The sequence below is a fragment of the Paroedura picta genome, chromosome 1, assembly GCF_049243985.1.
Source record: "Paroedura picta isolate Pp20150507F chromosome 1, Ppicta_v3.0, whole genome shotgun sequence".
NCBI lineage: Eukaryota > Metazoa > Chordata > Lepidosauria > Squamata > Gekkonidae > Paroedura > Paroedura picta.
Genome location: NC_135369.1, coordinates 61,722,548 through 61,749,002, shown reverse-complemented (window position 1 = coordinate 61,749,002; position 26,455 = coordinate 61,722,548). Strand labels below are relative to the sequence as shown.

Sequence of the window (26,455 nt, the reverse complement as noted above, 5' to 3'; positions counted from 1 at the left end):
GAGGCCAGCACCATGGCGCCAGTAGCGCTGCCCGCCACTGCCCACCAAGGGGATATGCCAGGCAGGCAGGTGGCTGCGCTGGAGGGCGGCCTCACCAAGGTTATGCGTGGGCAGGGAAGGGGCCTATAAGCCCCTGTCTCTTTCCTCAGAAGCTAAGCATGCAAAGGCAGCTGGGCTTGCGTGCATGCAAGCAGCCATGGGAAAGAAAGGGCAGGTCATCCAGCGTGGCCCAGTGCAGCCATGGGAGCTGGCGTGGGCATCAGGCAGGGCGGATGGATGGCCAAAGGTCATCTGGCCGTGCTTTTATTCTGGTTGCCTCACTGGCTCCCTCCCCATGCCAACCAGTTGCCTAGGACAGGAAAGGAAGAGGGTGCCTGCCCGCGGAAAAAGCAGCAGGCTCATGGGCCTCCTTCCCCGACCTCCCACCGCTGCCCTCGCCTCTCTGCAAAAACCAGCAGCTGGGAAGGGAGCTGCTTAGCTTCCCCCTGGGAGGGGGGAGGTAAGAGGAGGAGAAGGCGCAGAGCACACTCAGGTTTGAGAATGATTTCGACACTGAGATTCCAATGCTGAAGATGACCCCATTGAAGGTGTGCGGGAGGGGATGGTGATTGTTAGCACTGAGAATGTTCAGTGCATTAAGGAGATGTCAATCCCTTTCTCTCCCATCTTCACCTGGACTTCTTAGACTTCTTCTGAGGAGATTTAGAAGTGGCATGGGTATTTGCCCCACTGTGGCCCATTTCTATAGGGGCTGAAGGAAACATCGAGGAGACTGAAGAAAGTTTGGGACATTTGGTATCCCGGCTTCTCAGTCTCTGAGGTTGGCTTGGGCGCTGCCATGTCCTTCTCATTTAAACTGCCTTAAGCCTAGCCACCCATCTCTTGTTCTTGGGGTCATCTTGCAAGCTGTGCAGCCCTTGTAATATGACCCTCTCCAAGACACAGAAGATGAGATTAATTATTGTCGTTCTGGGGCATTTTGGCCTCTCATTCAAGGCACTTTTAGAAAAGAGCCATTAAGGAAAAACTGAAGTCTGGCCAGACAAAATATTATTCTATGAGGAGACAACATTCTAATGCACCTCAACTCTCCTTATCAGATTTGTTCATTATTTAAATTTTACCGCAGACTGAGGCATAGCAGCTGAAGTTCGCTGGATGAAGTCCTCTCACTACAGCAGCAGAAAAAGTACTGAGGGAGAGTGTTGCCCCCTCCCTCATCATGTGATTTTGTCAGTGGGAAAAGTCACACTCCTTCTTTCCAAAGGGAGGGGTTAACACTTCTCGGAGAGTAAAATGTACACATTTAGCTCGCTAGCTCCTGTCTGTGGTAGGCCTGCGACACCGCAGTCCCATGTGGGACTGCACAGAAGCCACGAAGATGAACCTCCAGATTCAGAAGCACTAAGCCTCTGAATCCCAGAGCCAGGAGATAACATTAAGGGAAAGCCTTGGCCTCTTATGACCTATTGTTGGCCATCCAGAGGAAGTGGTTGGCCACTATATGAGCCAGGACGAGTTGGACCACTGGTCTGATCCAGCATAGCCCTTCTTACGTTTCAGGTATTTGCACCATAATAACAAGACTTAGGTCCTGAAATGAAACCCCTTACCTGTAAAACAATATCCAGCGTTGTAAAACTTTCAAGATCTAGTAATGGTAAGATTATCAAGGCTCTTTCCAAAATCTTTCTAATAGTAGTCTTCCCTCCACCTGTAGGGCCTACTAGCATCACACCAACACGAGCCTAAAAATATACTTATGATGAGCAATCTGGAACTTTAATATTCCTAAGAATACTAAGGTGTTTGTATTAAACATGCTAAACTCAAACAAAGCATGCATTTTTAGACTAGGAATATCAATTGGCTTTTTCCCTCAGTAACATTTATTGTAACACCTACACCATTTCTGCTAGTCTCTGTTACTGAAATGTAATAACTGTAAATAATCCCTCCTAATTTTTGAATAGGGCAATATATTGTATCTAAACTGTACAACTCTTTCCATATGAATCAATACTTTGTTGCACTTACCAGAATTTGGTTGTAAAACTGCATAACCTTCTCTATCTGACTTGGCCAGGGCTGCAAACGTAATTGTTGGACTGCAATAAATATTGCCTTCTGGGATAAAAACAATAGCTATTGGTGGAATTACATTCACAACAAATGAAAAAAAATTAATAGATCATATTGTACTATTGCCCTCAAAATCAAGAAAATGAGCTGCCCCAATCCCTCAAATGAAACTTTAAGGAAAATAAACTATACCTTTAATATGTGAAACTGCTTTAAGATGATCCCTCCCCCCATCCTGCTACATTCATTTGAAACTTAGAATTCAATGATCAGGTTTTAGTACAAAGGTGCAGGGGATTTACTAAAATTCTGAAAATAAATACGTTACAAAATATAATATTATTTTACTGCACTACCACTTCTACTGAATCATGTGCCAAGAAGAAAAGTTTTGTTGAGAAACTAGGTTTACCAATTCTATAGAAGTTCCTGGAGAGTCTGGAGAGGGCAGAGGAAGGAACTCAGCAGGTCATAATGCCATACTCCCAAAGCAGTTGTTTCCTCCAGGGGAACTGATCGGTGTAATCTGGAGACCAGCTAAAATTCGGAGAGACTGCCAAGCCCCAACTAGAGGCTGGCAACCCTGTGCCAAACCATTATTGAATCTAAAGGCCCATGTACTGTGTCTCCCACAATTTTTAAAATGCTGATTTGAAGCTTCATTGATTATCAGAGAAGTGTGTGTTCAGTTTCTTCTTCCCACGATTGTAAATTATCCAAAGCTGAACCTGGCTCTCACAGGAAAATAGATAAAGGCACAACAGTCCTTTGTCCGAAGTCTGTCACATTCATGCAGCAATATTACAAAACCAAAATTATTCTGGTGGTTGTTTCAATAAACATACGATGTAACACAGAAATTCAAATTTACAAATATTACATTTGGCAAATGTAATATAGCATTTAAACACACACACACACACACACACACACATATACATACATACACTAGGAACTTAAGCCTGTTGTACTTGGAAACACAACAGGCGCTAGCATGGTGTGATGGTGGAGTGTTTGGCTGAGAAGTCCTGGGTTTGAAGGAAGGGAAGGAGGGAGGAGAAAGGTGCAGTGGCCAGAACATGCCACAGGAGGGAGGGAGGGAGCGAAGGAAGGTGTCAAACGTGAAGAGAACTCACAACAGGCTTCTTAATTAAAGAAAGCTTTATTGAGAAGTACTACACGCTCTAGGACTGAGAAGTCAAATCTGACTAGAGTACAGATTTGCTTCTGCTTATCAATACAATTCTCCCGCTCAAAACTTGACAGTTCCCAAGGGAGGGGAGCAGGAGAGAAGACACAGGCATAATTAAAACAGAAATACATTCTCATGGCCTTGACTAGGTGATAGCGAAAACCAGGCTCAGCCGAGAGGCCCCAACATGTGATAAGGTTACAACAACAAATTATTCACTTTTATGGTTAGCAAGAATACAGGACCTGGGGCAACCAGGCGCCAAGCAATATAACTGACATGGAGGAACTCAGGCTAATTTATGACAGAGATTCTACAATCCTGACAGAAGGCAGGCAGGCAGACATAGATAAAGGGAGAAAGAGAGAGAGAAGGGGAGAAAGGAGAGTAAGCAATGGGAGAAAGGAAGGAAGAAAGGAAGGCAGAAGATAAATGGATGGATGGGAGGGAGATAGGAGATAAAGGCATAAAGGGATGGATAGAAGGGAGGAAGAAAGGAAGAAATAAAGACAGGAAGAGAGCAAGCGAGAGGGAGAGAAAGAGGCAGAGAGAGACAGAAAGGAGAGAGAGAAATGGAGGAAGGGAGGCGCAATGAAAGAAAACGGGGCAGAAGGGGAAGGAGGGGAGGCGAGGAGGCCTTGGTCCCTTTGGCCGGGCCGAGGCCTACCCCCCCGGCCACTCCCCGCTCATCGTTGGGGCCTCGGCCTGGCCAAAAGGGCAGTCCCGCTGCGTCGCAGATGCTGCAGATCAGGCCCTTTGGCCGGGCCAAGGCCATCCCCCCGGCCGCCTCCTGCTCGATGCTGGGGTCTCGGGGCCTACCTTGTGTGTTGGCGGGCAGTGCGTGAATGGTGGGGCAAAGGTGTCCAGGGGAAGGGCTAATTGTTGCCCCCCCTCCCGGACAGTGCCCACCTCCACTAGGCCTTACTGTTTTATTTATACCACTCCCATGGAGTGGTTAAAGATACACACACACACACACACACACTTTAATTTTTAGTCAGGATTAATATAAAGTTACATTATTACTAATCCTACCACTGCTGCTACTACTCCAAGATCTAATCTCTTGTATTATGCACTTATGAAGATGTATGTTAGCTATTCTATTACTTGATAACAGTGAACTTTAAATTAGTACCTTCTCTAGTATTGTTTAAGTAACAATGAATTAGACCTGAAGTTCTTCTTTTGTAAAGGTAAGATCATTTTTTTCACATGATAAGTGTCTATGCAGGGTTCTATAATTTTTAAGTAGTAAATAGTATATTGTTTTAAAAATAAAAGGTTGATAATGTTTCCTTGCCAAAGAGGGGAAAAGAGAAGGGAGAAGCCTTTCTTCTCCTCATGCAGGAGTTCTAAGCAGAATTCTGCTCCTGTGATCTTAAAAATATACCTTTCTCTACAGCTCCTGTGTGACTGCAGAGAAAGCATCTTAGGACCACGTAACCCCAACACAATTTGCCAAAAAATGTAACCTGCACTGAGACCCAAGATTCATTCAGTTTACAAAAAAAGTCTTTCAGTGAAAGGGAAATTCCTCAGTTAGCAGAAAGGCACCATACTATGAAAACCCATGCTTACTGCAGTACCTCTAATTGCAGTGGATTTACTTTTGGAGCATTCATTCCTGGAAATAGATCTGTCAAAATATCCTCAAACAGTGAAACATCCTCAACAAGGAGTTTTGGTAAATTAGCTTCTTTCAGCACACTAATGATGAGAAGAGTTTCTTCTACCTCTGAAAATCTTGTATTACTGTTTCTGTACAAAAACAAATCCAGTAATTATACTTTTACAAGACAATTACATATTAATTGATCAGTACTATAATATAGCAATGCGGTCACTGTTTTCATCCGTTCATAATAAATATGTGATTTATGTGAACTTATATTTGTTTGCTTTATGAAAACACTAGCTTCAAAGCCCGTTCCTAAGAACGGGCCTTGAAAGGGTCCCCTCCCCTGGCCCAGGCAGTTTAAGGTGGATTTTGGCTGCAGCTTGCAGGCGCAGGCCCAGGACAGAGCTCCTTAGCAAGCAGTCAGCAGGCTGGGAGGCCCTCGTTAGCAGGCCCAGCCTAGCAGGCCAAAAGGCCCTTGTTAGCAGGCCCTGCTTAGCAGGCCAAGAGGCCCTTGTTAGCAGATCCAGCCTAACAGGCCAAGAAGACCTGCTTAGAAGGCCCTCCACCATGACCCTTCGCCCAGGGCCCTCTTCCCTTATCTGCTGCTGGCTCCAGGCACTGAGGTGCGTCTGAGAGCAAAGAGGCTAGAGTCCAGGGACAAAGGGTAGAAACTTCAGGGAGATGCAGGGGCAGGGCCAATCACCCTGACATGCCGGACACGTTCCACCCCCCAGGCTGTTTCACAAATATATAGAGGAACCATGGATAAGGACTTCTGTTTTGCCATTACTCATGGTTCAAGGAAGTTTATAATCATAACTCAAAAATATGGTTCAAGGAAGTTTATAATCATAGCTCAAAAATATTTCCAGTTAAAACCAAAATAAAATAACAACCTCCAAGTCTCTTCCTCCATGTTCCAAAGTTTAGAAGAAGAACAAGAGTTGGTTCTTATATGCCGCTTTTCCCTACCCGAAGGAGGCTCAAAGTGGCTTACAGTCACCTTCCCATTCCTTAGCTGAGACATATGGTTAGGTTTTCCATACTTGGAAGATCTAACTTTTGCTTTTAATTTGCTCAGTATTTTTGCATATTTTATTTAGCATTTAGAAGCTAACTTTCTTATTACTTTGTACAGTAAAGCAGTTTTCCAGTTTCTCTAATGATAAGCAGCTCACTCTTCTGAGCTATTTCCTGGAAAGGTCCCTGACAAAACAGCTGTGGAGAAACAAAAATTTCTATAACCAGATCTATGTGTTTCATCCAACCTATTAAGTGATTTCCCAACCTTCTTAGATGGTATCACAGTGATTTAAAGTTTAGCCATCTGATCCAGAGACTGAATTCTAGTCTTGTTGAGTGTCATGTTTTCAAGTTCTAAATTGTGCTGAGGTGAAATGAAAAATTGTATTTTGTAAACTTGTTTGCCCTACAGCTATGTGAAACATATCTAACGGGTTTTTTTGGCAGTTTTTCATAGCTCTTCAAACCTTTGTGAAACATTTGGCCAACTGGGAGCCGAGAGACTGCATCCTTATCAAGGCAAGCAGATTAATGCTACTTCATCATGATTTATTTGTGCATATTCCAGATTAGACTTCTGTAACTCGCTCTACGCAGGCCTGTCCTTGGCTTTGACATGGAAATTGCAGCTGGTACAAAATGTGGCTGCAAGGGTCCTCACTGGAACATCTTGGGCCCAAATTCAGCATGTGCTATGTCATTTGCATGGTTACCATTCTGTTTCTGGATCAAGTTTAAGGTATTGGTTTTAATCTTTAAGGCTTTATGTGGCCTGGGTCCTATCTATCTGCGGGACTGCTTATCTGTATATGCCCCCTGCAGAGCTCTTTGCTCTGCAGATACTGGTTTCCTGGGCCCCCGGGATATATGCCTAGCCTCGACTTGGGCCAGGGCTTTCTTTTAAATAATTGAAGATGGTTATCAAATCTCCTCTCAGTCATCTCCTCTCTAGGCTAAACAGACCAAGTTCCCCAAACTTTCTTCATACATCTTGGTTTCCAAACCCCTCACCATCTTTGTTGCCCTCCTCTGGACCCACTCCATTTCGTCTACATCCCTCTTCAACTGGGGTGCCCAAAACTGAACACAGTACTCCAAGTCATGCTGAACCAGAGCAGAGTACTGACTTACCATCACCTCCCATGATCTGGACACGATACTCCGTTTGATACAGCCCAAAATCCCATTTGCCTTCTTAGCCACCACACTGCTGACTCATGCTCAATGTATGGTCTACTAAGATTCCTAGATCTTTTTCCCACATGCTACTGCTAAGACAAGTCTCCCCCATCTTATATTGGTGTATTTGAACTTCATTTTATTCAGTTTAGCCCACTTCTCGAGCCTATCAAGATCATCCTGTATTCTGATTCTGTCTTCTGTTGTGTTTGCTACCCCTCCCAGTTTAGTATAGTCTGCAAATTTAATAAGTATCCCCTCTAATCATTTATAAATATATTGAACAACACAGGCCCCAGGACAGATCCTTGGGGTACTCCACTTGTCACTCTTTTCCAAGAAGATGCTGAATCATTAACAAGTACCCTCTGGGTACGATCTGTCAACAAGTTATTGATTCACCTGAAAGAATTAGGATCCATACCGCATTTTACCAACTTGTCAACAAGAATATCATGTGGAACCTTATCAAAAGCTTTACTGAAATCCAGATAAACTACCATATATACTCACATATAAGCCAAGTTTTCCAGCACAGGTTTTAACACTTAAAAGACTTATACGCAGGTAATTGATTAACAGCCTGCCCCCAGCTAGCCAATCACAGCATTGCATCTGCAACCTGAGCTCTTTGCAAGTGAGCTAGTGGCCTCCGGTTAACCTTTGCCTTCTGCAAAGAACTTATGTTTTAAGATCTTTGCAAATGAGCTAGTGGCCTCCAGTTAACCTTTGCCTTCTGCAAAGATCTTAAAACCTAAGCTCTTTGCAAGTGAGCTAATTGCTCCCAGCTAACCATTGCCTTCTGCAAATATCTTGAAAGCTTACTCTGGCAGCTTGTAGGACATCAATGGTTTGACTGAGGGATTCTGATATATTTTCCCCTTCTTTTCCTAATCACTTCTTCCAAACGATTCTTTTGGTTTCTGTGGGTGGGGTGAGGTGGGGTGGGTTTTGGGGGTGCTTTCGGATGTATTGCTTTTTAAGTGTTTCTTCTTTTATCTGAGGAGCAGCATTTTTTGCTTTTTCTTCTTGGGGTTGTGTTTCTTTTAAAAGTTGATTTTTACAGTTCTTTCTTTCAGTTTTCAGTTTTACAGTTCTTTATTTCAGTGTTTTGTTCTGGGGGGCACTGTAGCCCCCAGTTTAGTAGCTGTTGTACTTGTTGTAGTAGGTTGTCAGCTTTGGGTACTAATTGTTCTCCTCTGGATTGCTGGCAGGAGGAGGCACTGTTTGGTTCTCCTGTCAGAGCTGTTCTCACAGGGCAGTTCTGTCAGTGCTCTCACGGTGTCTGGCATCAAGAGAGGAAGGGAAGGCAATTGTAAGCCACTTTGAGACTCGTTTGGTTAGTGAAAAGCGGGGTACAAAAACCAGCAGCTATTCATAGAATCATAGAATCATAGAGTTGGAAGGGGCCATACAGGCCATCTAGTCCAACCCCCTGCTCAATGCAGGATCAGCCCTAAGCATCCTAAAGCATCCAAGAAAAGTGTGTATCCAACCTTTGCTTGAAGACTGCCAGTGAGGGGGAGTTCACCACCTCCTTAGGCAGCCTATTCCACTGCTGAACTACTCTGACTGTGAAAAATGTTTTCCTGATATCTAGCCTATATCATTGTACTTGAAGTTTAAACCCATTACTGCGTGTCCTCTCCTCTGCAGCTAACAGAAACAGCATCCTTCCCTCCTCCAAGTGACAACCTTTCAAATACTTAAAGAGGGCTATCATTCCCCTCTCAACCTCCTTTTCTCCAGGCTGAACCTTCCCAAGTCCCTCGACCTATCTTCACAGGCCTTGGTCCCTTGGCCCCAGATCAACTTCATCGCTCTCCTCTGTACCCTTTCAATTTTATCTATGTCCTTCTTGAAGCGAGGCCTCCAGAACTGCACACAGTACTCCAGGTGTGGTCTGACCAGTGCCGTATACAATGGGACTATGACATCTTGTGATTTTGATGTGATGCCCCTGTTGATACAGCCCAAAATGGCATTCGCCTTCATCCTCTTGACTTTTCTGTATTTGTTGGGAGGGAGGCTGGATAGGAAAGCCTGTGATGATTGAGCATGGATTAAGCGCTTAGGCCACTCTGTAAATTTACCAGTAGCCTTCTGCATTTCCCACCCTCGGCTTATATGCTAGTCAATAAGTTTGCCCAGTTTTTGTGGAAAATTAAGTGCCTCGGCTTATATGTGGGTCGGCTTATATATGAGTATATACAGTATGTCCTCGGCATTCCCCCGATCCAGGAATGTAGTCACTTTCTCAAAGAAGGAGATAATATTGGTCTGACATGACTTATTCTTGCGAAACACATGCTGAGTCTTAGAAATCACAGCTCTCAGTTCCAGCTGCTCAAGGACTGAATGTTTGATTATTTGTTCCAAAATTCTGCCAGCTACAGATGTCAAGCTGATGGATCAATAATTACTGGGTTTTCAAATAAATCGTAGTCTGTGTAAATGGAACCAGCAGACTTATTAGGTAGCACCTTGGGGTTCTTCAAGAGCTATAGAAAATTCTCCCAAGGCAGGCCTGCACATGTGCAGTACCCATGCAGGGCTGCACTGTGACCATGACAATGAACATTAATCAAACCTGTAGGTGCTACAGCATGATTAGTTATCATTAATAAATACTCAGTTTAACAACGCAGCTGAGCATGAAAAGTAAGCAGTGAAAAACTGTGCTGCTTACTGTGTTTTTAACTCTTGCATCTTCTGACCAGACCTTATTAAAGCAGCTTTTATGGCTCTCATGCCAAAATCATAATGATCCTAGAAAAAATAAAATTAGAAAATTAGTTTTTCTCCATAACTGCCTTTGCAGCTAAATTTATTAAAATTATGGCAAGTAGAGATAGCTTTTCCTGTAATTTCAAGTTGATTACTTCCAGAACTGAAAATTTAATTTAATTTAATTTATAACCTACAAATAAACAACACTGTTTCTGAAGCATATAAAGAATTCTGAACCTAACTTAAAAAAAAAAACCTTCTGAGTAAGAGAAGCACAGGCCAAGCTTGGAGTACAAAGAGAAGAATTAAGTCCGAAATTTACTCATACACTGGAAAAAACAGAACAGTAAATTAAGACCTTTTGCACCACACCAGCTGTACTACCTGATATTGTGGTTGCTTGCTTAGCATTTGGACTCAGCACAGCTACACTCTTCCATTACTTCAGATAAATGTTCAAACTGGTACTGTACAATTAATTTAAATAAATGTAACAAAATCTTATGACACATTTATTCTACACTGATCATATAGTCTGTTTTGCACCATAATCTTCAGAGAAAAGAAACTGGAGGAAATAGAACACTAGGAATAAAAATGATAAAGGAGGGAAGATACAACTGCATAGGTTGCAGTCAACAGCAAAATACCAAGCTACATAATGTCTGAACTGTTCACAGAACATGGCACAAGACATGGAAGTTTTACCCTTCTGGAAGCAGAGTAAACAAGTGTTTTTTCTTCTTCTCAGTTTATGACAGCATAAACTCTTCATTGTGCCACTCCTCTCAAATCCAACTTATCTACTTGCTAATTGATATACACCTGGACAGATTCTTGCAAATCACATTTATAGGCAAGAAAAAGGCAGAAAAATCTTGTTGGGGCATGTGCTTCGTGGCCTTTAGATTTTACCTGCTGTGACAACTGCTTGCTACAAAGCTGATAAAGATTTACTATCTTCCCAGAGACTGATTTTGCTGATTTGAAACCTTCTGAAAACAACATTATTTCAGCAATGAGTTTATAGTCTGGGACCATCATTGAGACAGGTCGAAATAATGATTTCAAGTTGTCTGGGAGTTCCACACGACCTTTGTAACTTAAAAAAACAAAAACAAACATCACTGTGGTTTATTTTTACAGTCAGAATTAAGAACATTTAGCAAATTACTAATTAGTAAATGTAATGCTTAACAACAAATACCTTATAACACAGTCCCAATAATAAAGACAGTTAACTTTTCCCACAGAATAGTTATGGTACATTACATGGATACTACCACTGCAGGAACTCATTTATAAGAAAAACTAAATGAAACCTGAAGTGCTAATTAAAATTTTTCTCTAAAAGCAGCTACGTAGACTGATACTGAGATAATTAATGGAAAGCTGTAGCTTAATGCAGCAATATTAAAACATTTTGGTTAGCATTCATTTAGTGTTATTGCAAAATAATAGATGTCTTATTACCTACCCTGGATTCATGGTGATAAAAATTCCACAAAATGGTTTTAGCCTCATTTCTTTCCCTTCCAGAACAAATCTATGACAAACAACAGATGAGTTATTTTAATATCTTTCTGAAGATACATTGCATATCTTAACAGGATGTGGTTCATATATAACAGGAAAAATACAAATATATTGTTTTAATCATTCAAATATTTATATTTGAAATAATTAAAATAATTTGGAATCCTCATATTACTAGATAATACCAGGTATCCTGACAGACGACTCACTTCTTCAAAAGGAGGCAATTGGCCCTGAGTGGAGGATATCCCACCAATAGAAAAAAGACAAGTGATGCTGGCATAGTACAGAGCAGTGGTCCCCAACCCCCGGTCCGCAGCCCGGTGCCGGGCTGCGAAGGCCGCTGTTCCCTCTTCCCGCCCCCCCCACAGCGAGAAGCTCACCACGCTACGAGCAAATCGGCCGCCAAAGCGGTCGATCAGCTTGCGGCCCGGCAAGCTTCTTGCTTTGGAAGGGGGCGGGAAGAGAAGCTTGCCGGGCCGCAAGCTAATCGGCTGCTTCAGCGGCCGATTTCCTTGCAGCCTGGAGGGGCGGGGAGAGGGAGCCGCGGTGGCTGGCATGCTGGCAGCGCAAACGCGCACGCGCAGACTTGCCGCGCGTTTGCGTCCGGGGCGCAAACACACACGCATGGCAAGTCCGCGCATGCGCGTTTGCGCCGGGACTGCCGCGCACATGCGGGGCCCCGGGTCGCCCTCTCCCTGCACCCCGGCGCAGCAGTCCACAGCCTAAGAAAGGTTGCAGACCACTGGTACAGAGAACATAATAACATTTGAATAACATTTTAAAACAACAGTATAACATTTTTGACTACCCCTGACATAAAGGATGGAGGCCTACAAGTTTCAATGGACCTCCAGGACACCCATCCCATCATCTGCAGTGAGTGTGACATGATTGACTTCCTCCCTGAAGACAAGATGGACTACATCTGCCCCAAGTGTAAGCTGGTAAGACTTTTGGAGGAAAGGATTAAGGGCTTAGAAGAGAGGATTATTACCCTCAACGAGGGAAGAGGTCCCAAAACAAAGTCTAAGACAAAGTGAAGAGGCCATGGGGATAGAAGGAAATGGTGGTGTTGAGAAGAAAAGAAAAAGAAAAGAAAAAGGAGAGTACTGGTAATTGGAGACTCCCTGCTAAGAGGAATGGATCGCCATGTGACTGGGCCCGACCCCCTAACCCGAGAGGTGTGTTGCTTGCCAGGGGCAAAAATTAAAGACGTTTCAGAACGGCTGCCCAAACTCCTCAAATCTACGAATCGCTACCCATTTGTGATGGTCCATGTGAGTACGAATGACATGTACGTGAATACCATTGCTCCTATTAAAACAGATTATCAAAATCTAGGGAGGAAGCTCAAGCAAATGGGGGCACAAGTGGTATTCTCTTCAATCTTGCCTGTCAAGGGAAGAGGAATGCGTCAGGAGAGGAAGATAATGGAGGTGAATCAGTGGCTGCGTAATTGGTGCCAGCAGGAGAGATTTGGTTTCTGGAACCATGGGATAGGCTTTCTTGAGGAAGGCCTACTAGCACCTGATGGACTGCACTTATCGAAGTTGGGGAAGAATGTGTTTGGCAGGAAGGATTCAGATGCCTTTATACTAACGCCTGAAGCATGGGCAATAAGAAGGAAGAGCTGGAACTTCTCATGCTGATGGAAAGGTATGATCTAGTGGGCATCACAGAAACTTGGTGGAATGATTCTCATGACTGGAATGTAATAGTGGATGGATATGAACTGTTCAGAAAAAACAGAATAGATCGAAGGAGTGGCACTGTATGTGAGGAAAGGGCTTACCCTTCAGGAAATTCTAGTGAAGGAGAGCATATCTACAGTGGAAAGCATCTGGGTGAAAATAAGCGAGGGGAAAACAAACAGTGTGGTGGTTGGTGTCTGCTACCAACCGCCTGACCAACGAGAGGATGTAGATGCTGCACTTTGTGAGCAGCTTGAGAAAATATCCAAGCGGCAGGACCTTGTCATCATGGGAGACTTCAATTTCCCAGATGTGTGCTGGGAAACAAACTCTGCGAAGTGTCTTCAGTCATGCAAGTTTCTGACCTGCCTGGCTGACAATTTCATTTATCAAATGATAGATGAACCCACAAGAGGTTCAGCCATACTGGACTTAATACTGACCAACAGGCAAGAGTTGGTGGATGAGGTGAAGGAGGTGGGGACCCTAGGGGGAAGTGACCATGTCCTCATAGAATTCTTTTTGAGAAGGGGAGGCAAGGAAGCCTGTAGCCAGATGCGGATGTTGGATTTTCGTAGGGCAAACTTTAATAAACTCAGAGACATGATGAGTGTCATACCATGGACGAGAATGCTGGAAGGGAAGGGAGCATGTGAAGGGTGGGCGCTACTCAAACAAGAGCTATTGCATGCTCAATCAATGACTTGATGGTGTTTCAATGGTGTTTCATCAGACTGGAGGGAGGTGAGTAGCGGGGTACCTCAGGGCTCGGTGCTCGGTCTGGTACTTTTTAACATATTTATTAATGATTTAGATGAGGGGGTGGAAGGACTACTCATCAAGTTTGCAGACAACACCAAATTGGGAGGACTGGCAAATACTCCAGAAGATAGAGACAGAGCTCAATGAGATCTGAACACAATGGAAAAATGGGCAAATGAGAACAAGATGCAATTTAATAAAGATAAGTGTAAAGTTCTGCATCTGGGTCAGAAAAATGAAAAGCATGCCTACTGGATGGGGGATACGCTTCTAGGTAACACTGTGTGTGAACGAGACCTTGGGGTACTTGTGGATTGTAAACTAAACATGAGCAGGCAGTGTGATGCAGCGGTAAATAAGGCAAATGCCATTTTGGGCTGTATCAACAGGGGCATCACATCAAAATCACAAGATGTCATAGTCCCATTGTATATGGCACTGGTCAGACCACACCTGGAGTACTGTGTGCAGTTCTGGAGGCCTCACTTCAAGAAGGATGTAGATAGGTTGAGGGAATGGGAATATTCAGCCTGGAGAAAAGGAGGTTGAGAGGGGACATGATAGCCGTCTTTAAGTATTTGAAAGATTGTCATTTGTAGGAGGGCAGGATGCTGTTCTCATTGGCTGCCGAGGAAAGGACACGCGGTAATGGGTTTAAACTCCAAGTACAATGATAGAGGCTAGATATCAGGAAAAAAATTTCACAGTCAGAGTAGTTCACCAGTGGAATAGGCTGCCTAAGGAGGTGGTAAGCTCTCCCTCACTGGCAGTCTTCAAGCAACGGTTGGATACACACTTTTCTTGGATGCTTTAGGATGCTTTGGGCTGATCCTGCATTGAGCAGGGGGTTGGACTAGATGGCGTGTATGACACCTTCCAACTCTATGACATTGAAACTGGTGATGAAGACAAGGCTGAACTGCTCAGTTCCTACTTCATCTCAGTCATCTCTTGCAAGGGGAATAATGCTAAAAGCAGAAAAACATTTCACAAAATGAGGGATGGGAGTTGTGGCCCCGGATCACAGTAGTAGTCCATAAACACCTAGTTTCTTTAAATGAAAACCAAATCCTCTTGGCCAGATGAATTGCATCCAAGGGTATTAAAAGAATCTGCAAATGTAATTTCGGAGCCTCTGTCCATTATTTGTGACAATTCTTGGAGAACAGGTGAAGTGCCAAAAGATTAGAGGCACGCAAATGTCCCCATATTCAAGAAGGGGGAAAGGAAGATCCAGGTAACTACCAACCCATCAGCTTAACATCTATAGCTGGCAAAATTTTAGAACAATTAATCAAACAGTCAGTCCTTGGGCAGCTAGAGCGGATGGCTGTAATTACTAAGAGTCAGCATGGCTTTCTCAAGAATAAATCATATCAGACTAACCTTATCTCTTTTTTTGCGAGAGTTACTAGCTTGCTAGATCATGGGAATGCGTGGACATATTTTACCTTGATTTCAGTAAGGCTCTTGATAAGGTTCCGCATGATATTCTTATTGACAAATTGGTAACATGCAGTATGGATACTATTACTGTTATGTGGATTGAAAACTGATTGACAGATTGCTTGTAAATAGTTTGTCATCTTGTTGGAGAGGAGTGAAGAGTGGAGTGCCTCAGGGATCTGTCCTGGGGCCTGTGTTGTTCAACATATTTATAAATGATTTGGATGAAGGAATAAGGGGGGGGGGCAAATGGGATAGTGTCCAGATCATGCGAGGTGATGTTACCACTTTACTCCGCTCTGGTAAGACCTCACTAGGGGTAGTGTAGTCAGCTTTGGGCACTCCATGTGAAGAAAGATGTAGAGAAACTGGAGCAGGTCCAGAGGAGGGCTATGAAGGTGGTGATGGATTTGGGCACCAAGATTAAGGGAGCTTGGTCTGTTTAGCCTGGAGAGAAGACAACTAAGAGGTGATATAATAACTACCTTTAAATATTTGAAGGGCTGTCATATAGAAGATGGAGCAGAATTGTTTTCTGTTGCATCAGAGGGTAGACCAGAACCAATGGGTTGAAATTAATTCAAAAGAATTTTTGGCTAAACATCCAGAAACCGTTAGAGTGGTTCTTCAGTTGAACAGTTTCCTCGCAAGGTGGTGAGTTCTCCTTCTTTTGAAGTTTTTAAGCAGAAGCTAGATAGTCATATGACAAAAACTTAGGCAGATTGTGAATGGGTGGGCAGGAAGGGAGTGCCAGTGTTTGTCCCTTGTGGCCATTCCTTGCATACCCAGGGAGTTGCTAATCACCACTATGGGATGATAGGTGAATTTTCTGCAGGCCAGGTTGGATTCTGGAGATTTTTGGTGGAGGAATCACTTGGGCATGAAATTGGGGTCACTGTGGTAGTTGTCAATTCCTGCATTGTGCGGAGGGTTGGACTGGATGACCCTGGAGGTTCCTTTCAACTGTTTGATTCTGTGATTATATTACTTTTGTGCAGGCACACATGTGATTGAGTCTGAGCAGATCTTCCATGGAGAAGAGCTTGCAAGCTTCAGTTAATGATTTATTTTACTAAAGTGCAGCTCTTCTCATCTAGGAGGCTGAGTTTCCCACCAAAAGTCGCATGATCTGGGAGGGGCTGGCACTCCTCCCTCAGTCCTCACTTCTGTGCCGTGAAGTGGACATTGCCCATCTAGAGCCAGTCCACAGTGGGAAAGGAGGGAGGGATGTGTGCCTGCACAGAACGCCACTTGATGAGCAGCAGTTACAGGTAAGTGCAACTGTTTCATCATTGTGTATTCTGTGCAGTCCCACGTGGGAGATTTAGCAAGATAACTCACCATGGAGATGGGTATAGATTAACCAAAGGATGACTGATTGAAGAATTGCCTTCCCTACAGTGGCCTCACACCTGAAGTTGTTGTCCATGGTGAAGTGTCATATGAAGATGGATGGATTCAATTGTTTCACTATACTACAGATGAGTGTCAGTGTCAGAAGTGAGGGCCGCCAATGACATTTGGGCCCTTGTGGAGTGATCAGAGATAACCAATAGACAGTTGTGGCCGGAGTGAGAATACACTAATCTACGTCCCCAGCTGAAAGGAAGTTACATCATTTAGATGTCTGCAGGTAGCAGGGCAATGGCAAGTCATGCATTGGTTTTCCAGGCTAAGTTCATCTACTTTGCCAGCTGATACCAGAGCCAAACTTTAGGTCCTTCCCTTAGAAGGAAAGACCTCTTCAGTGATGAGACAGATCCCATCTGGCCAAGAACAAGTCCCTGCATTTGCCAGAAACTCTGGAACTCCTATCCATACACTCCAGATGTCACCCCAACATCCCACAACTGCATCTAACAGCATGTCCTGGCGAGTCATGGGTTTATAGGATGTGGTTAAAACCACAGAGACCCTGTCTGTAGCAGACATGTCTAACCAAGCAGCCTGTTAGATGCAGTTGTGGGATGTTGGGGTGACAATGCCATTGCCCTGCTATGTTAGTCTGTGCCATGCCTTCTGGCTATGATCTGTTTACTTAGGTGCTGTCCTTCAGTTATCAAAGTCTTAGTCAAAGGTTGTCTATCTGGTGGTAAATGAAGAGTACAAACTTCTCCCAGAGAGGGATGGCAGAATGGCTCATATATGTCACAGTGAGGGGCGGTATACAAACCAGACAGACAGACAGACAGACACTTAAAAGTTAGCAACCTTCGGCCCATAGCCTGAGTAGACCTTGCAGCGAAATATATTGATAAATCTCCCATTCTCTGATCTACCCTTTGGGTTGAATGCAGTAATATTCTTGAGTAAAGTGTATGTGCAGAAGAGGCCCTGGTCAGCAATGCACAAATCTTTTACTGTCAGGAGAAAAAGTTGTCTTCATGGGCAACTCGGTGGCTAAAAAGGCAAATTGTATTTTGGGCTGTATCAAACAGAGTATTGTGCCCAGATCAAGCGAGGTGATGGTACTGCTTTACTCTGCTCTGGTTCGGCCTCACTTGGAGTACTGGGATCAGTTTTGAGCACCACAGTTGAAGAGGGATGTAGGCAAACTGAAGCATGTCCAGAGGAGGGCAACAAAGATGGAGAGGGGTTTGGAGACCAAGGCATATGAGGAAAGGTTGGGGGAGCTTGGTCTGTTTAGCCTGAAGAGGAGATGACTGAGAGGGGATCTGATAGCCATTTTCAAGTATTTAAAAGGGTGCCATGTAGAGCAGTGGTCCCCAACCTTTCTGAGGCTGGGGATCAGCAGGGCATCGGGCCGCGCCCGCGGGCCATGTCCGCGCATCGGCCCGCGCCCGTGCATTGCGCATGCGTGAATGCGCCATGAGCATGCGCAATGCGCGGGCGCGGCCCGCACGGGCGCGGCCCAGCCCTGATTCCCTCTCCCTGCCCTCCCGCAGTAAGAAGCTTCCCGGGCCGCAAGCTTGCAGCCTGGGAAGTTTTTTACTGCGGGGGGGGCGGGGAGAGGGAGCCGCGGCCCGGCGCCATGACCTTCGCGGCCCGGCACAGGTTGGGGACCACTGATATAGAGGATGGAGCCCTGGAGGGACAGACCAGAACCAATGGAATGAAATTAATTCAAAAGAAATTCCATCTAAACATCCGGAAGAAGTTCCTGACAGAGCGGTTTCTCAGTAGAAGAGTTGGTTCTTATATGCCACTTTTCTCTCCCTGAAGGAGTCTCACAGCGGCTTACAGTCACCTTCCATTTCCTCTCCCCACAACAGACACCTTGTTAGGTGGGTGAGGCTGAGAGAGCCCTGATATTACTGCTTGGTCAGAACAGCTTTATCAGTGCTGTGGTGAGCCCGAGGCCACCCAGCTGGCTACATGTGGGGGAGTGCAGAATTGAACCTGGCATGCCAGATTAGAAGTCCGCACTCCTAACCCCTACACCAAACTGGCTCCAGTGGAACAGGCTTCCTCAAAAGGCAGTGGGTTTTCCATCTTTGGAAATTTTTAAACAGAGGCTGGATAGCCATCCGACGGAGAGGCTGATTCTGTGAAGATTCACGGGGGTGGCAGGTTACAGGGGATGAGCGATGGGGTTGTATCCTGCATAGTGCATGAGGTTGGACTAGATGACCCAGTAGGTCCCTTCCAACTCTATGATTCTATGATTAAAGGAACAATTCACTGTTTTATTCTGCTGGGGAGAAAAATACTTTGAGGGATAATTTGGATTGTAAATAGTAGCCTCTCTCCAAATGAAGGTAAGCTGAAGCATTTAGGAAAAAGAAAAAAATATGAATGTCTTTCAAAATAAGGTTTTAAAATTTGAGTCAAGGGAGAGGGGGGGAGTCCCACTCCCGTTCTTAATTTCCAATTCTAGTTTTCTAAGTCTTTTTTCTAGTTTTAAAAAATCACATCAAAGTTTCTAATCAAATCACAGCATGTTTCTATGTTCAATGTGTTGATTGAGGACACTATTACTACTTGCAAAATATCTGGATTTAGTGTCAAAGAAATACCTGATGATATGGCTATCTTTGGCTGCCTTGATTGCTTGAATCTGTGATGCAATTGCAGAAAGGACTTCTACATCAATCCGATTGAATTCATCAAAACAACACCAGGCACCAGACTGCACCAATCCACAGAAAAATTTCCCCATCACCTAAAAACAGATACTTTCATAAATTTAAAATATTTTTATATGTATATCATATAAAATATTCATTAATGCTGTTTTCAGGAGAAGGAACAAAGACAAATAAAACAAAAATCCAACATAAAACCAACCACCATATGTTACCATTATCCTCTTCAAATGGCCTCCTGAATAACTGCTTTGCTTTGCTTTTTAAAAGTCTGAACAGCCTCTATCCTACATTACAGAGGCAGCTATAGTAAAAGCCTGAGATCAGGCATTATTGGTTCTTACTTATTATAGGCTTCTATAGAGGCTGCAGAGGCTACTACCCCGGGCTCAACCACACACCTTTTGGAAGAGCTCTGTCTTACAGGCCCCATGGATCCCAGAAAGCTGTGTCAGTGCCTTCAGCTCTTTCAGGAGCTCATTCCACCAGGTTGGGGCCAGGACAGAAAAGGCACTAGCCCTGCCGGGGCTAGGTGAACTTCCTGCGGGCCTGGGACTACCAGCAGATTCATACCCACAGAGCTAAGATCCCTATGAGGGGCATAAAGAGATAAGTGGTTCCTCAGATAGGCAGAACCCAGGCCATGTATAACCTTAAAACTTAAGACCAGAACCTTGAACCTGATCCAGAAGCTAACCGGAAACTAATGCAGCTGTCTCAGCTGGACATGGGCCCTCCAAGATGACCTAGTGAGGACCCTCACAAATGCATTTTGCACCAATAGCAATTTCTGGATCAGAGACAATGGAAGACCCACGTAGAGCGAGTTATAGAGGTCTTATCAGGAAGTGACTGTTGCATAGATCACTGTGGCCAAGTGTTCCGCGGACAGGTAAGGTGCTAGTAGCCTGGCCTGGCAAAGATGGAAAAATGCCGTTTGGGCTACCTTCATGATCTGAGCTTCCATAGACAGGGAGGCATCAAAGATCACCCACAAATTCCTGGCTTTAGGTACAGGTGTAAGCTGCACCCTGTCCAGACAGGGAAGACACACTTCCTGATCCTGTTCCCTTCTGCCCAGCCACAGGACCTCCATCTTGGAGGAGTTGCGTTTCAGATGACTCTGTCTGAGCCATCCAGACATTGCTTCCAAACATCTGGCAAATATTTCCAGGGGGGAGTCCGGATGGCTGTCCATTAGGAGATAAACTGGATGTCATCCACTTATTGGTGACATCCTTGCCCAAAACCCGAGACCAGCTGAGTCAGAGGGCACATGTAGATGTTAAAGAGCGTAGGGGAGAGTATCACCCCCTGCAGTACTCTAAAAGGGAGTAGAATCATAGAATCATAGAATCATAGAGTTGGAAGGGGCCATACAGGCCATCTAGTCCAACCCCCTGCTCAACGCAGGATCAGCCCTAAGCATCCTAAAGCAAAGGGGTACAAAGTACAAAGGGGTCAGATAACTCCTCCCCTACTGCAACCCTCTGTGACTGGTTCTCATGGAAGGAAACCAGCCAATGTAAAGTTGTCCCCCTTATCCCAGTTCTGTCGAGGAAGTAGGCTAACAACTCATTGTTGACCACATCAAATGTAGCCGACAGATCTAAAAGCACGAGGATAGCTCAACTGTCCCAATCCAGCTGTTGCCAGAGATCATCCATCAGAGTGACCAGCACAGTCTTTACCCCGTGGCTAGGACAGTTTCCTCCAAAAATGCCAGGAGCTGGTCTGCAGCAGCCCTTTCAACCAGCTTTCCCAGGAACGCAAGATGCAAAACCGAGCTTTGTTGCCTCTACTGTAAGCAGGTTTGTCATCCTTACTGATAGCCGGTGAAGGATTCCTTATGGACAAGGTTGGATAGTAACTTAGTCAAAGTGCATGCTTGCAGCACAGGCAGACAGCAAAGCATTTGATTGTTCTTCTCAATTAATACAATCAACTTTATATTTAAATAAAGGCCTAATTAAGTAGTTTACTCCTCTATATATTCTCCTGCAGAAGCGGATGCAAAATAGGCTGAGCTCTGGGTCCTGTTGGGAATTATGTATACACTTTGTGATTAACTGTGAGGAGACTTTTTGCAACATTGTACTCTTGTGATTTTTATATGATCCTTTGATTACTTATTGAGTATATTGGATTTGAGAATTATTTTGTAGGGTTTGCATATTCTTATTAAAATTGCATGTATACTTTTGTATTTTTAGGTTTTTGGGGTTTGCATTTTATCCCTTCTGAATTTTACCACAAGGTTCCATTGTCTGAGGAAAAGTGCTTGAACTCGAAAGCTCACACCTTGAATAAATCTTTGTTGGTCTTAAAGGTGCTACTGGACTCTGATTTTTTGGGTTTTTTTGTTACTGATGGGTGGGGCCAGCAACAAATTGTGAGAAACTCAGTGTTGCCATGGCTGACACCATGTCCAAGCAAAGTCCTGGGGATGGCGAATCCACATGGACATTGAAGTCCCCCAGAATCAAAAGTCTAGGGCAGTGGTCCCCAACCTGCGGGCCGCGGCCCGGTGCCGGGCCGCGAAGGCCATGGCGCCAGGCCGCGGCTCCCTCTCCCCGCCCACCCCCCGCAGTAAAAAACTTCCCAGGCCGCAAGCGTGCGGCCCGGGAAGCTTCTTACTGCGGGAGGGCGGGGAGAGGGAATCAGGGCCGGGCCGCGCCCGTGCAGGCCGCGCCCGCGTGGCCCGAAGCGTGGGCGTGGCCCGCGCGGGCGCGGTCCCCGCGGGGGCAGCCCGATGCCCTGCCGGTCCCCAGCCTAATAAAGGTTGGGGACCACTGGTCTAGGGTACTGCAATGCCCAGGCGGCAGCTGCCTCCAGCAGGCCCGACATGGCATCCAGAGGTGTAGTTTACACTGTTACCATTAAAGTACATTGATAAGATTGGTTTTCCCAATAAATGCAATAGCACCAGAGGTATTGTTAGAGAGCTGACACTTTAAAAGCAAGTTGTAGAAAAAGTTTAACTGCCTAAATTATATATCAAATAAATTGTTTCATACCTTATCATCCAAACCTTCAGAACAGTTAAACACCAGACAGAGTTTTCCCAGGGCCTAATGAAAAAAATACTGCTTTAGAGAAGAAACTAGATATATAAACTACATAAATCAGATCTGCAGGGCCTGCAACAAGGAGCTATTCTGCAAGGCCGAGAATAACATCCACCATAGTACCTGACCTCACTGCTAAGGAAGGAAGGAACAGATCTTTCATCTCTTCTCCTGCCAAACCTCCCCCATCTGAGACCTAGTTGAGGTATGACTGGGAGAATTTGTAATGTTTTAATGTTTTAACTTTGTATACATTTTTAACATGGTAACCCAACATGAGCACTGGAAGGGCAGGATGTAAATAAAATTTAATTATTATTACTATTATTTCCTCTTTAAGGATCGCTGCCTTGTTGTGGTGAAGGGCTTGCGTAGCTCACTGAAGCTATGAGCTATGCTGTGCAGGGCCATTCAAGACGGACAGGTCATAGCAGAGAGCTCTGACAAAAGGTGATCCACTGGAGAAGGAAATGGCAAGCCACTCAAGTATCTTTGCCATGAAAACTCTGTGGACAGTTCCAAATGGCAAAATGATATCATGCCGGAAGATGAACCCCTCAGGTCGGAAGGTGTCCAATATGCTACTGGGGATGAGTAGACGGCTAGGACGAGTAGCAACAGAATGAATGAAGCGACTGGGCCAAAGCCGAAAGGATGCTCAGTTGTGGAGGGAACTGGAGGTGAAAAGACAGTCCGATGCTGTAAAGACTTTTATTCCATAGGAACCTGGAATGTCAGACCCATGAATCAAGGCATGCTGGACATGGTCAAACAAGAAATGACAAGACTGACCATTGACATTTTAGGAATCAGTGAACTAAAATGGACAGGAATGGGTGAATTTAATTCATATGATCCTCAGGTATACTACTGTGGGCAAGAATCTCTCAGAAGAAATGGAGTAGCCTTCATCATCATAATCAATAAAAGTGTAAGAAAAGCAGTACTGGGATACAATCCCCAAAATGACAGAATGATCTCAGTTTGAATCCAAGGCAAACCATTCAACATCACAGTAATCTAAGTCTATGCCTTAAGCACTGCTGCTGAAGAGGATGAAGTTGACCAGTTCACTAAAACGCTAAGAAGAAGAAGAAGAAGAAGAAGAAGAAGAAGAAGAAGAAGAAGAAGAAGAAGAAGAAGAAGAAGAAGAAGAAGAAGAAGAAGAAGAGTTGGTTCTTATGTGCCGCTTTTCTCTACCCGAAGGAGGCTCAAAGCGGCTTACAGTCGCCTTCCCTTTCCTCTCCCCACAACAGACACCCTGTAAGGTGGGTGAGGCTGAGAGAGCCCTGATATCACTGCTCGGTCAGAACAGTTTTATCAGTGCTGTGGCAAGCCCAAGGTCACCCAGCTGGCTGCATGTGAGTGAGTGCAGAATCGAACCAGGCATGCCATATTAGAAGTCCACACTCCTAACCACTACACCAAACTGGCTCTCAATGGTCATAGCAAATACTCTTTCCTAACGACTCTATGACTCTACACATGGACAACACCAGACGGTCAACACAGAAATCAGATTGACTATGTGCTCTGCATCAGTTTTAAACACTTTATCTCAATTAGCCTTGTTCATTTTCTACGCATTCTTCTGAATCTAAGACAAATTCTGGATAGCAACCTTTTCCAGATACCAGTAACATCCATAAAAATCTCAAACTGAATCGAAGCCTGGGGGTGGGGGTTGGGTTATTGTCACCACTTGGGTAGGTTTAAATTGGTTTTATTATTTTAAGGGGTTTTACTGTGGACATTGTATATATTACCCATCACGAGCCACTGTGTGGGAGTGGCAGGTTATAAATCAAATAAATAAATAAATAATAAGCTCCTTCCTTCTCAGCTGAATGTTGCCTATACTAATATAAGTAACCACAACTTTTCAGTCCTAAATGTTGAAACAAAGATGCCTCCAGGTAATCTATCAACTGCCTGATGGTTTTTCTTATCATATAATAACTGATTTTAATAATATTATCACTGGCAGTACAATCCTAAACAGAAGTACACCTTTTAAATCCATGGACGTAAATGGGTTTACAATGGGCCAAAGATTGCACTGTAACTCTGGTTATATCTACTGAATTCAGTTGATATTTTGAATTCTTGTGATATCAAACATAATACTTACTTTGGATAGATCTTTGACTGTTTCTGTTTTTCCTGTACCAGCTGGACCAACAGGACATCCTCCCAGGTTCAACTGTAGAGCTCCAGTGAGAGTTAACCAACATCTATCTGTGAGAGGGGTAATTACCAATCGCGAAGAGCAGCCCAAATATTCATAGCCATAATCAAAGGATGCATAACCCTGAGTAACCCTACAAGGGCTAAGTTCATGCCATTCATAATGCAACTGCCTGAAATAAAAACATTTATATAACAGTTCTGTAAACAACATAAGCCTTTTAATCAAAGTGCTATACACGCCTACTTGAGACAGATTGACTCAATAAAGGAAGCCACAGTTTTCAGTTTGCAAGACTTGAGAAAGGCTGGCAATGACAGGATATTTGGAGATCAGGTTTGCCATAAATTGGATGTAACTTGATGGCATATATACACACAAATAAATCGATGCCTGCAGTGACTAAGTCTTGGGATGCCTGCAGTGACTAAGAATACTGTCTGTTACCTTGTCCTCAATTTGTATTACCATCTATCTATGTGTCCTTGCCTTTCCCATGGAATCACAAATCAGATTTTTGCCTGAAGCAATAATGAGTGAGTTATAATTGTCAAAGAAACCTTTGTGTCATGAAATCGTTCTGGCTAGGGGAGAATGGTTTGATATTATGGAACACAGAAAGAGTACAATTTCTAGACTCAAATATGAAAATATTTATGCCAAAAAGACATTAGGCTATGAGTCAAAGTGTAGAAACCAGTAAGTGTTACAGAAAATGTCTCTTTCAGAGGCTTTGGTCTGTGTAGACTGATAACTCTGTATAGGCTAATAAAAATCATGAATGTTTATTATATTAAACAATAGAACCAGGGTTTAAGGGGGGACGTAAAACCAAAATATTTCATGATTTGCCACTAGACCAAGATTTTTTTTTAGCTAGTTGTTAGTTTGATGTATATACTGTTTTTGACGATTTTATCTGTTTTTAGTTTTAAAATTGCCAACTAGCTTCTGCTTTTCTAGTTGTTTGTCACAAAGTTGTTTCTATTCTCAATTAAGCTATTTATTCTATAAATAGCTGGAGGGAGCTGACCTTGGGGCCTTTGCACCTTTGCATATTTAAACTCCCTCAACAGTTTGGGCACTAGTTATTTATCTTATCATCTTTAGGGGACGCTTGTGTCTACTGGACATCATTATATAACATCAGCAAATTGCTTTATTAATATTCCTTAATTATATCAGATCTGAAATTTTGTCCTTTGAAATTGTGTTTAATTAAAAGACTGTTATTTCACTGATAAGTAAACAAGATATTCTAGGGTTATATGAATACATCAATTAACAATCTGTAATATATATAAAACGTGACCCGACAAACAGCCAATCAGGTAGGATGTCCCGCCCCTGGCCGCATCCCCCTCCAACTTCTTCCATATGGAAGAACTGCCAGACCGCACAATTGGACTGACTGTGGTAAGCCAGGCAGTGAGTGGAAGCTGGGAGGGAGGGCCTCCAGAAAGTCACCTAGGTGGCAACCAGGGCCTGGTAAGGAGGAGGGAGAGCCACATGGGGGTGGGAATGCCATGACCTGAAGCTTTGCTGCCACCATGGCCTTCAAGCCAGTGCTCAGAGTGGCTGCACAGGCTGGCCAGGACTGGACCTGCTGGCAAGACGTTGGACAGCCAGTAGACGGGACCTGGGAGGGAGGGGGAATAAGCCCTGGCCTTGAAGCCAGGATGAGGGCCAGTGAGGGAGAGAGGGATGCCATGACCTGTCGCCTGGCCATCCTCCTGCATGTGGCCCACGTCCGCTGGCAAGCCCCGCAGAGAAAGTCTTATTTGTCATCACATGTTGAAATTACTGTCTGAAACTATAAGGTAATAAAAGGATTCTTTGAAAAGCTACTAAGTATCTGACTCCAAGCAAAATGAAGAGGGATAATATA

The 26,455-nt window shown here is 44.1% G+C and overlaps 1 protein-coding gene across 4 annotated transcripts in view; it reads right to left on the bottom strand.

Moving 5' to 3' along the window:
• Positions 1-26,455, bottom strand: part of DNAH14 (dynein axonemal heavy chain 14) — a 291,965-nt gene that overhangs the window by 163,769 nt on the left and 101,741 nt on the right. For all 4 annotated transcript variants that reach the window (XM_077340659.1, XM_077340670.1, XM_077340680.1 and 1 more), the window contains exons 26-34: positions 24,511-24,739; positions 22,329-22,382; positions 19,243-19,388; positions 11,305-11,373; positions 10,743-10,929; positions 9,787-9,866; positions 4,864-5,035; positions 2,038-2,127; positions 1,614-1,748 (exon numbers count right to left, since the gene is read on the bottom strand). In XM_077340659.1, coding sequence (XP_077196774.1) covers positions 1,614-1,748; positions 2,038-2,127; positions 4,864-5,035; positions 9,787-9,866; positions 10,743-10,929; positions 11,305-11,373; positions 19,243-19,388; positions 22,329-22,382; positions 24,511-24,739 — 1,162 coding nt within the window. The remainder of the gene's footprint in view (positions 1-1,613; positions 1,749-2,037; positions 2,128-4,863; positions 5,036-9,786; positions 9,867-10,742; positions 10,930-11,304; positions 11,374-19,242; positions 19,389-22,328; positions 22,383-24,510; positions 24,740-26,455) is intronic.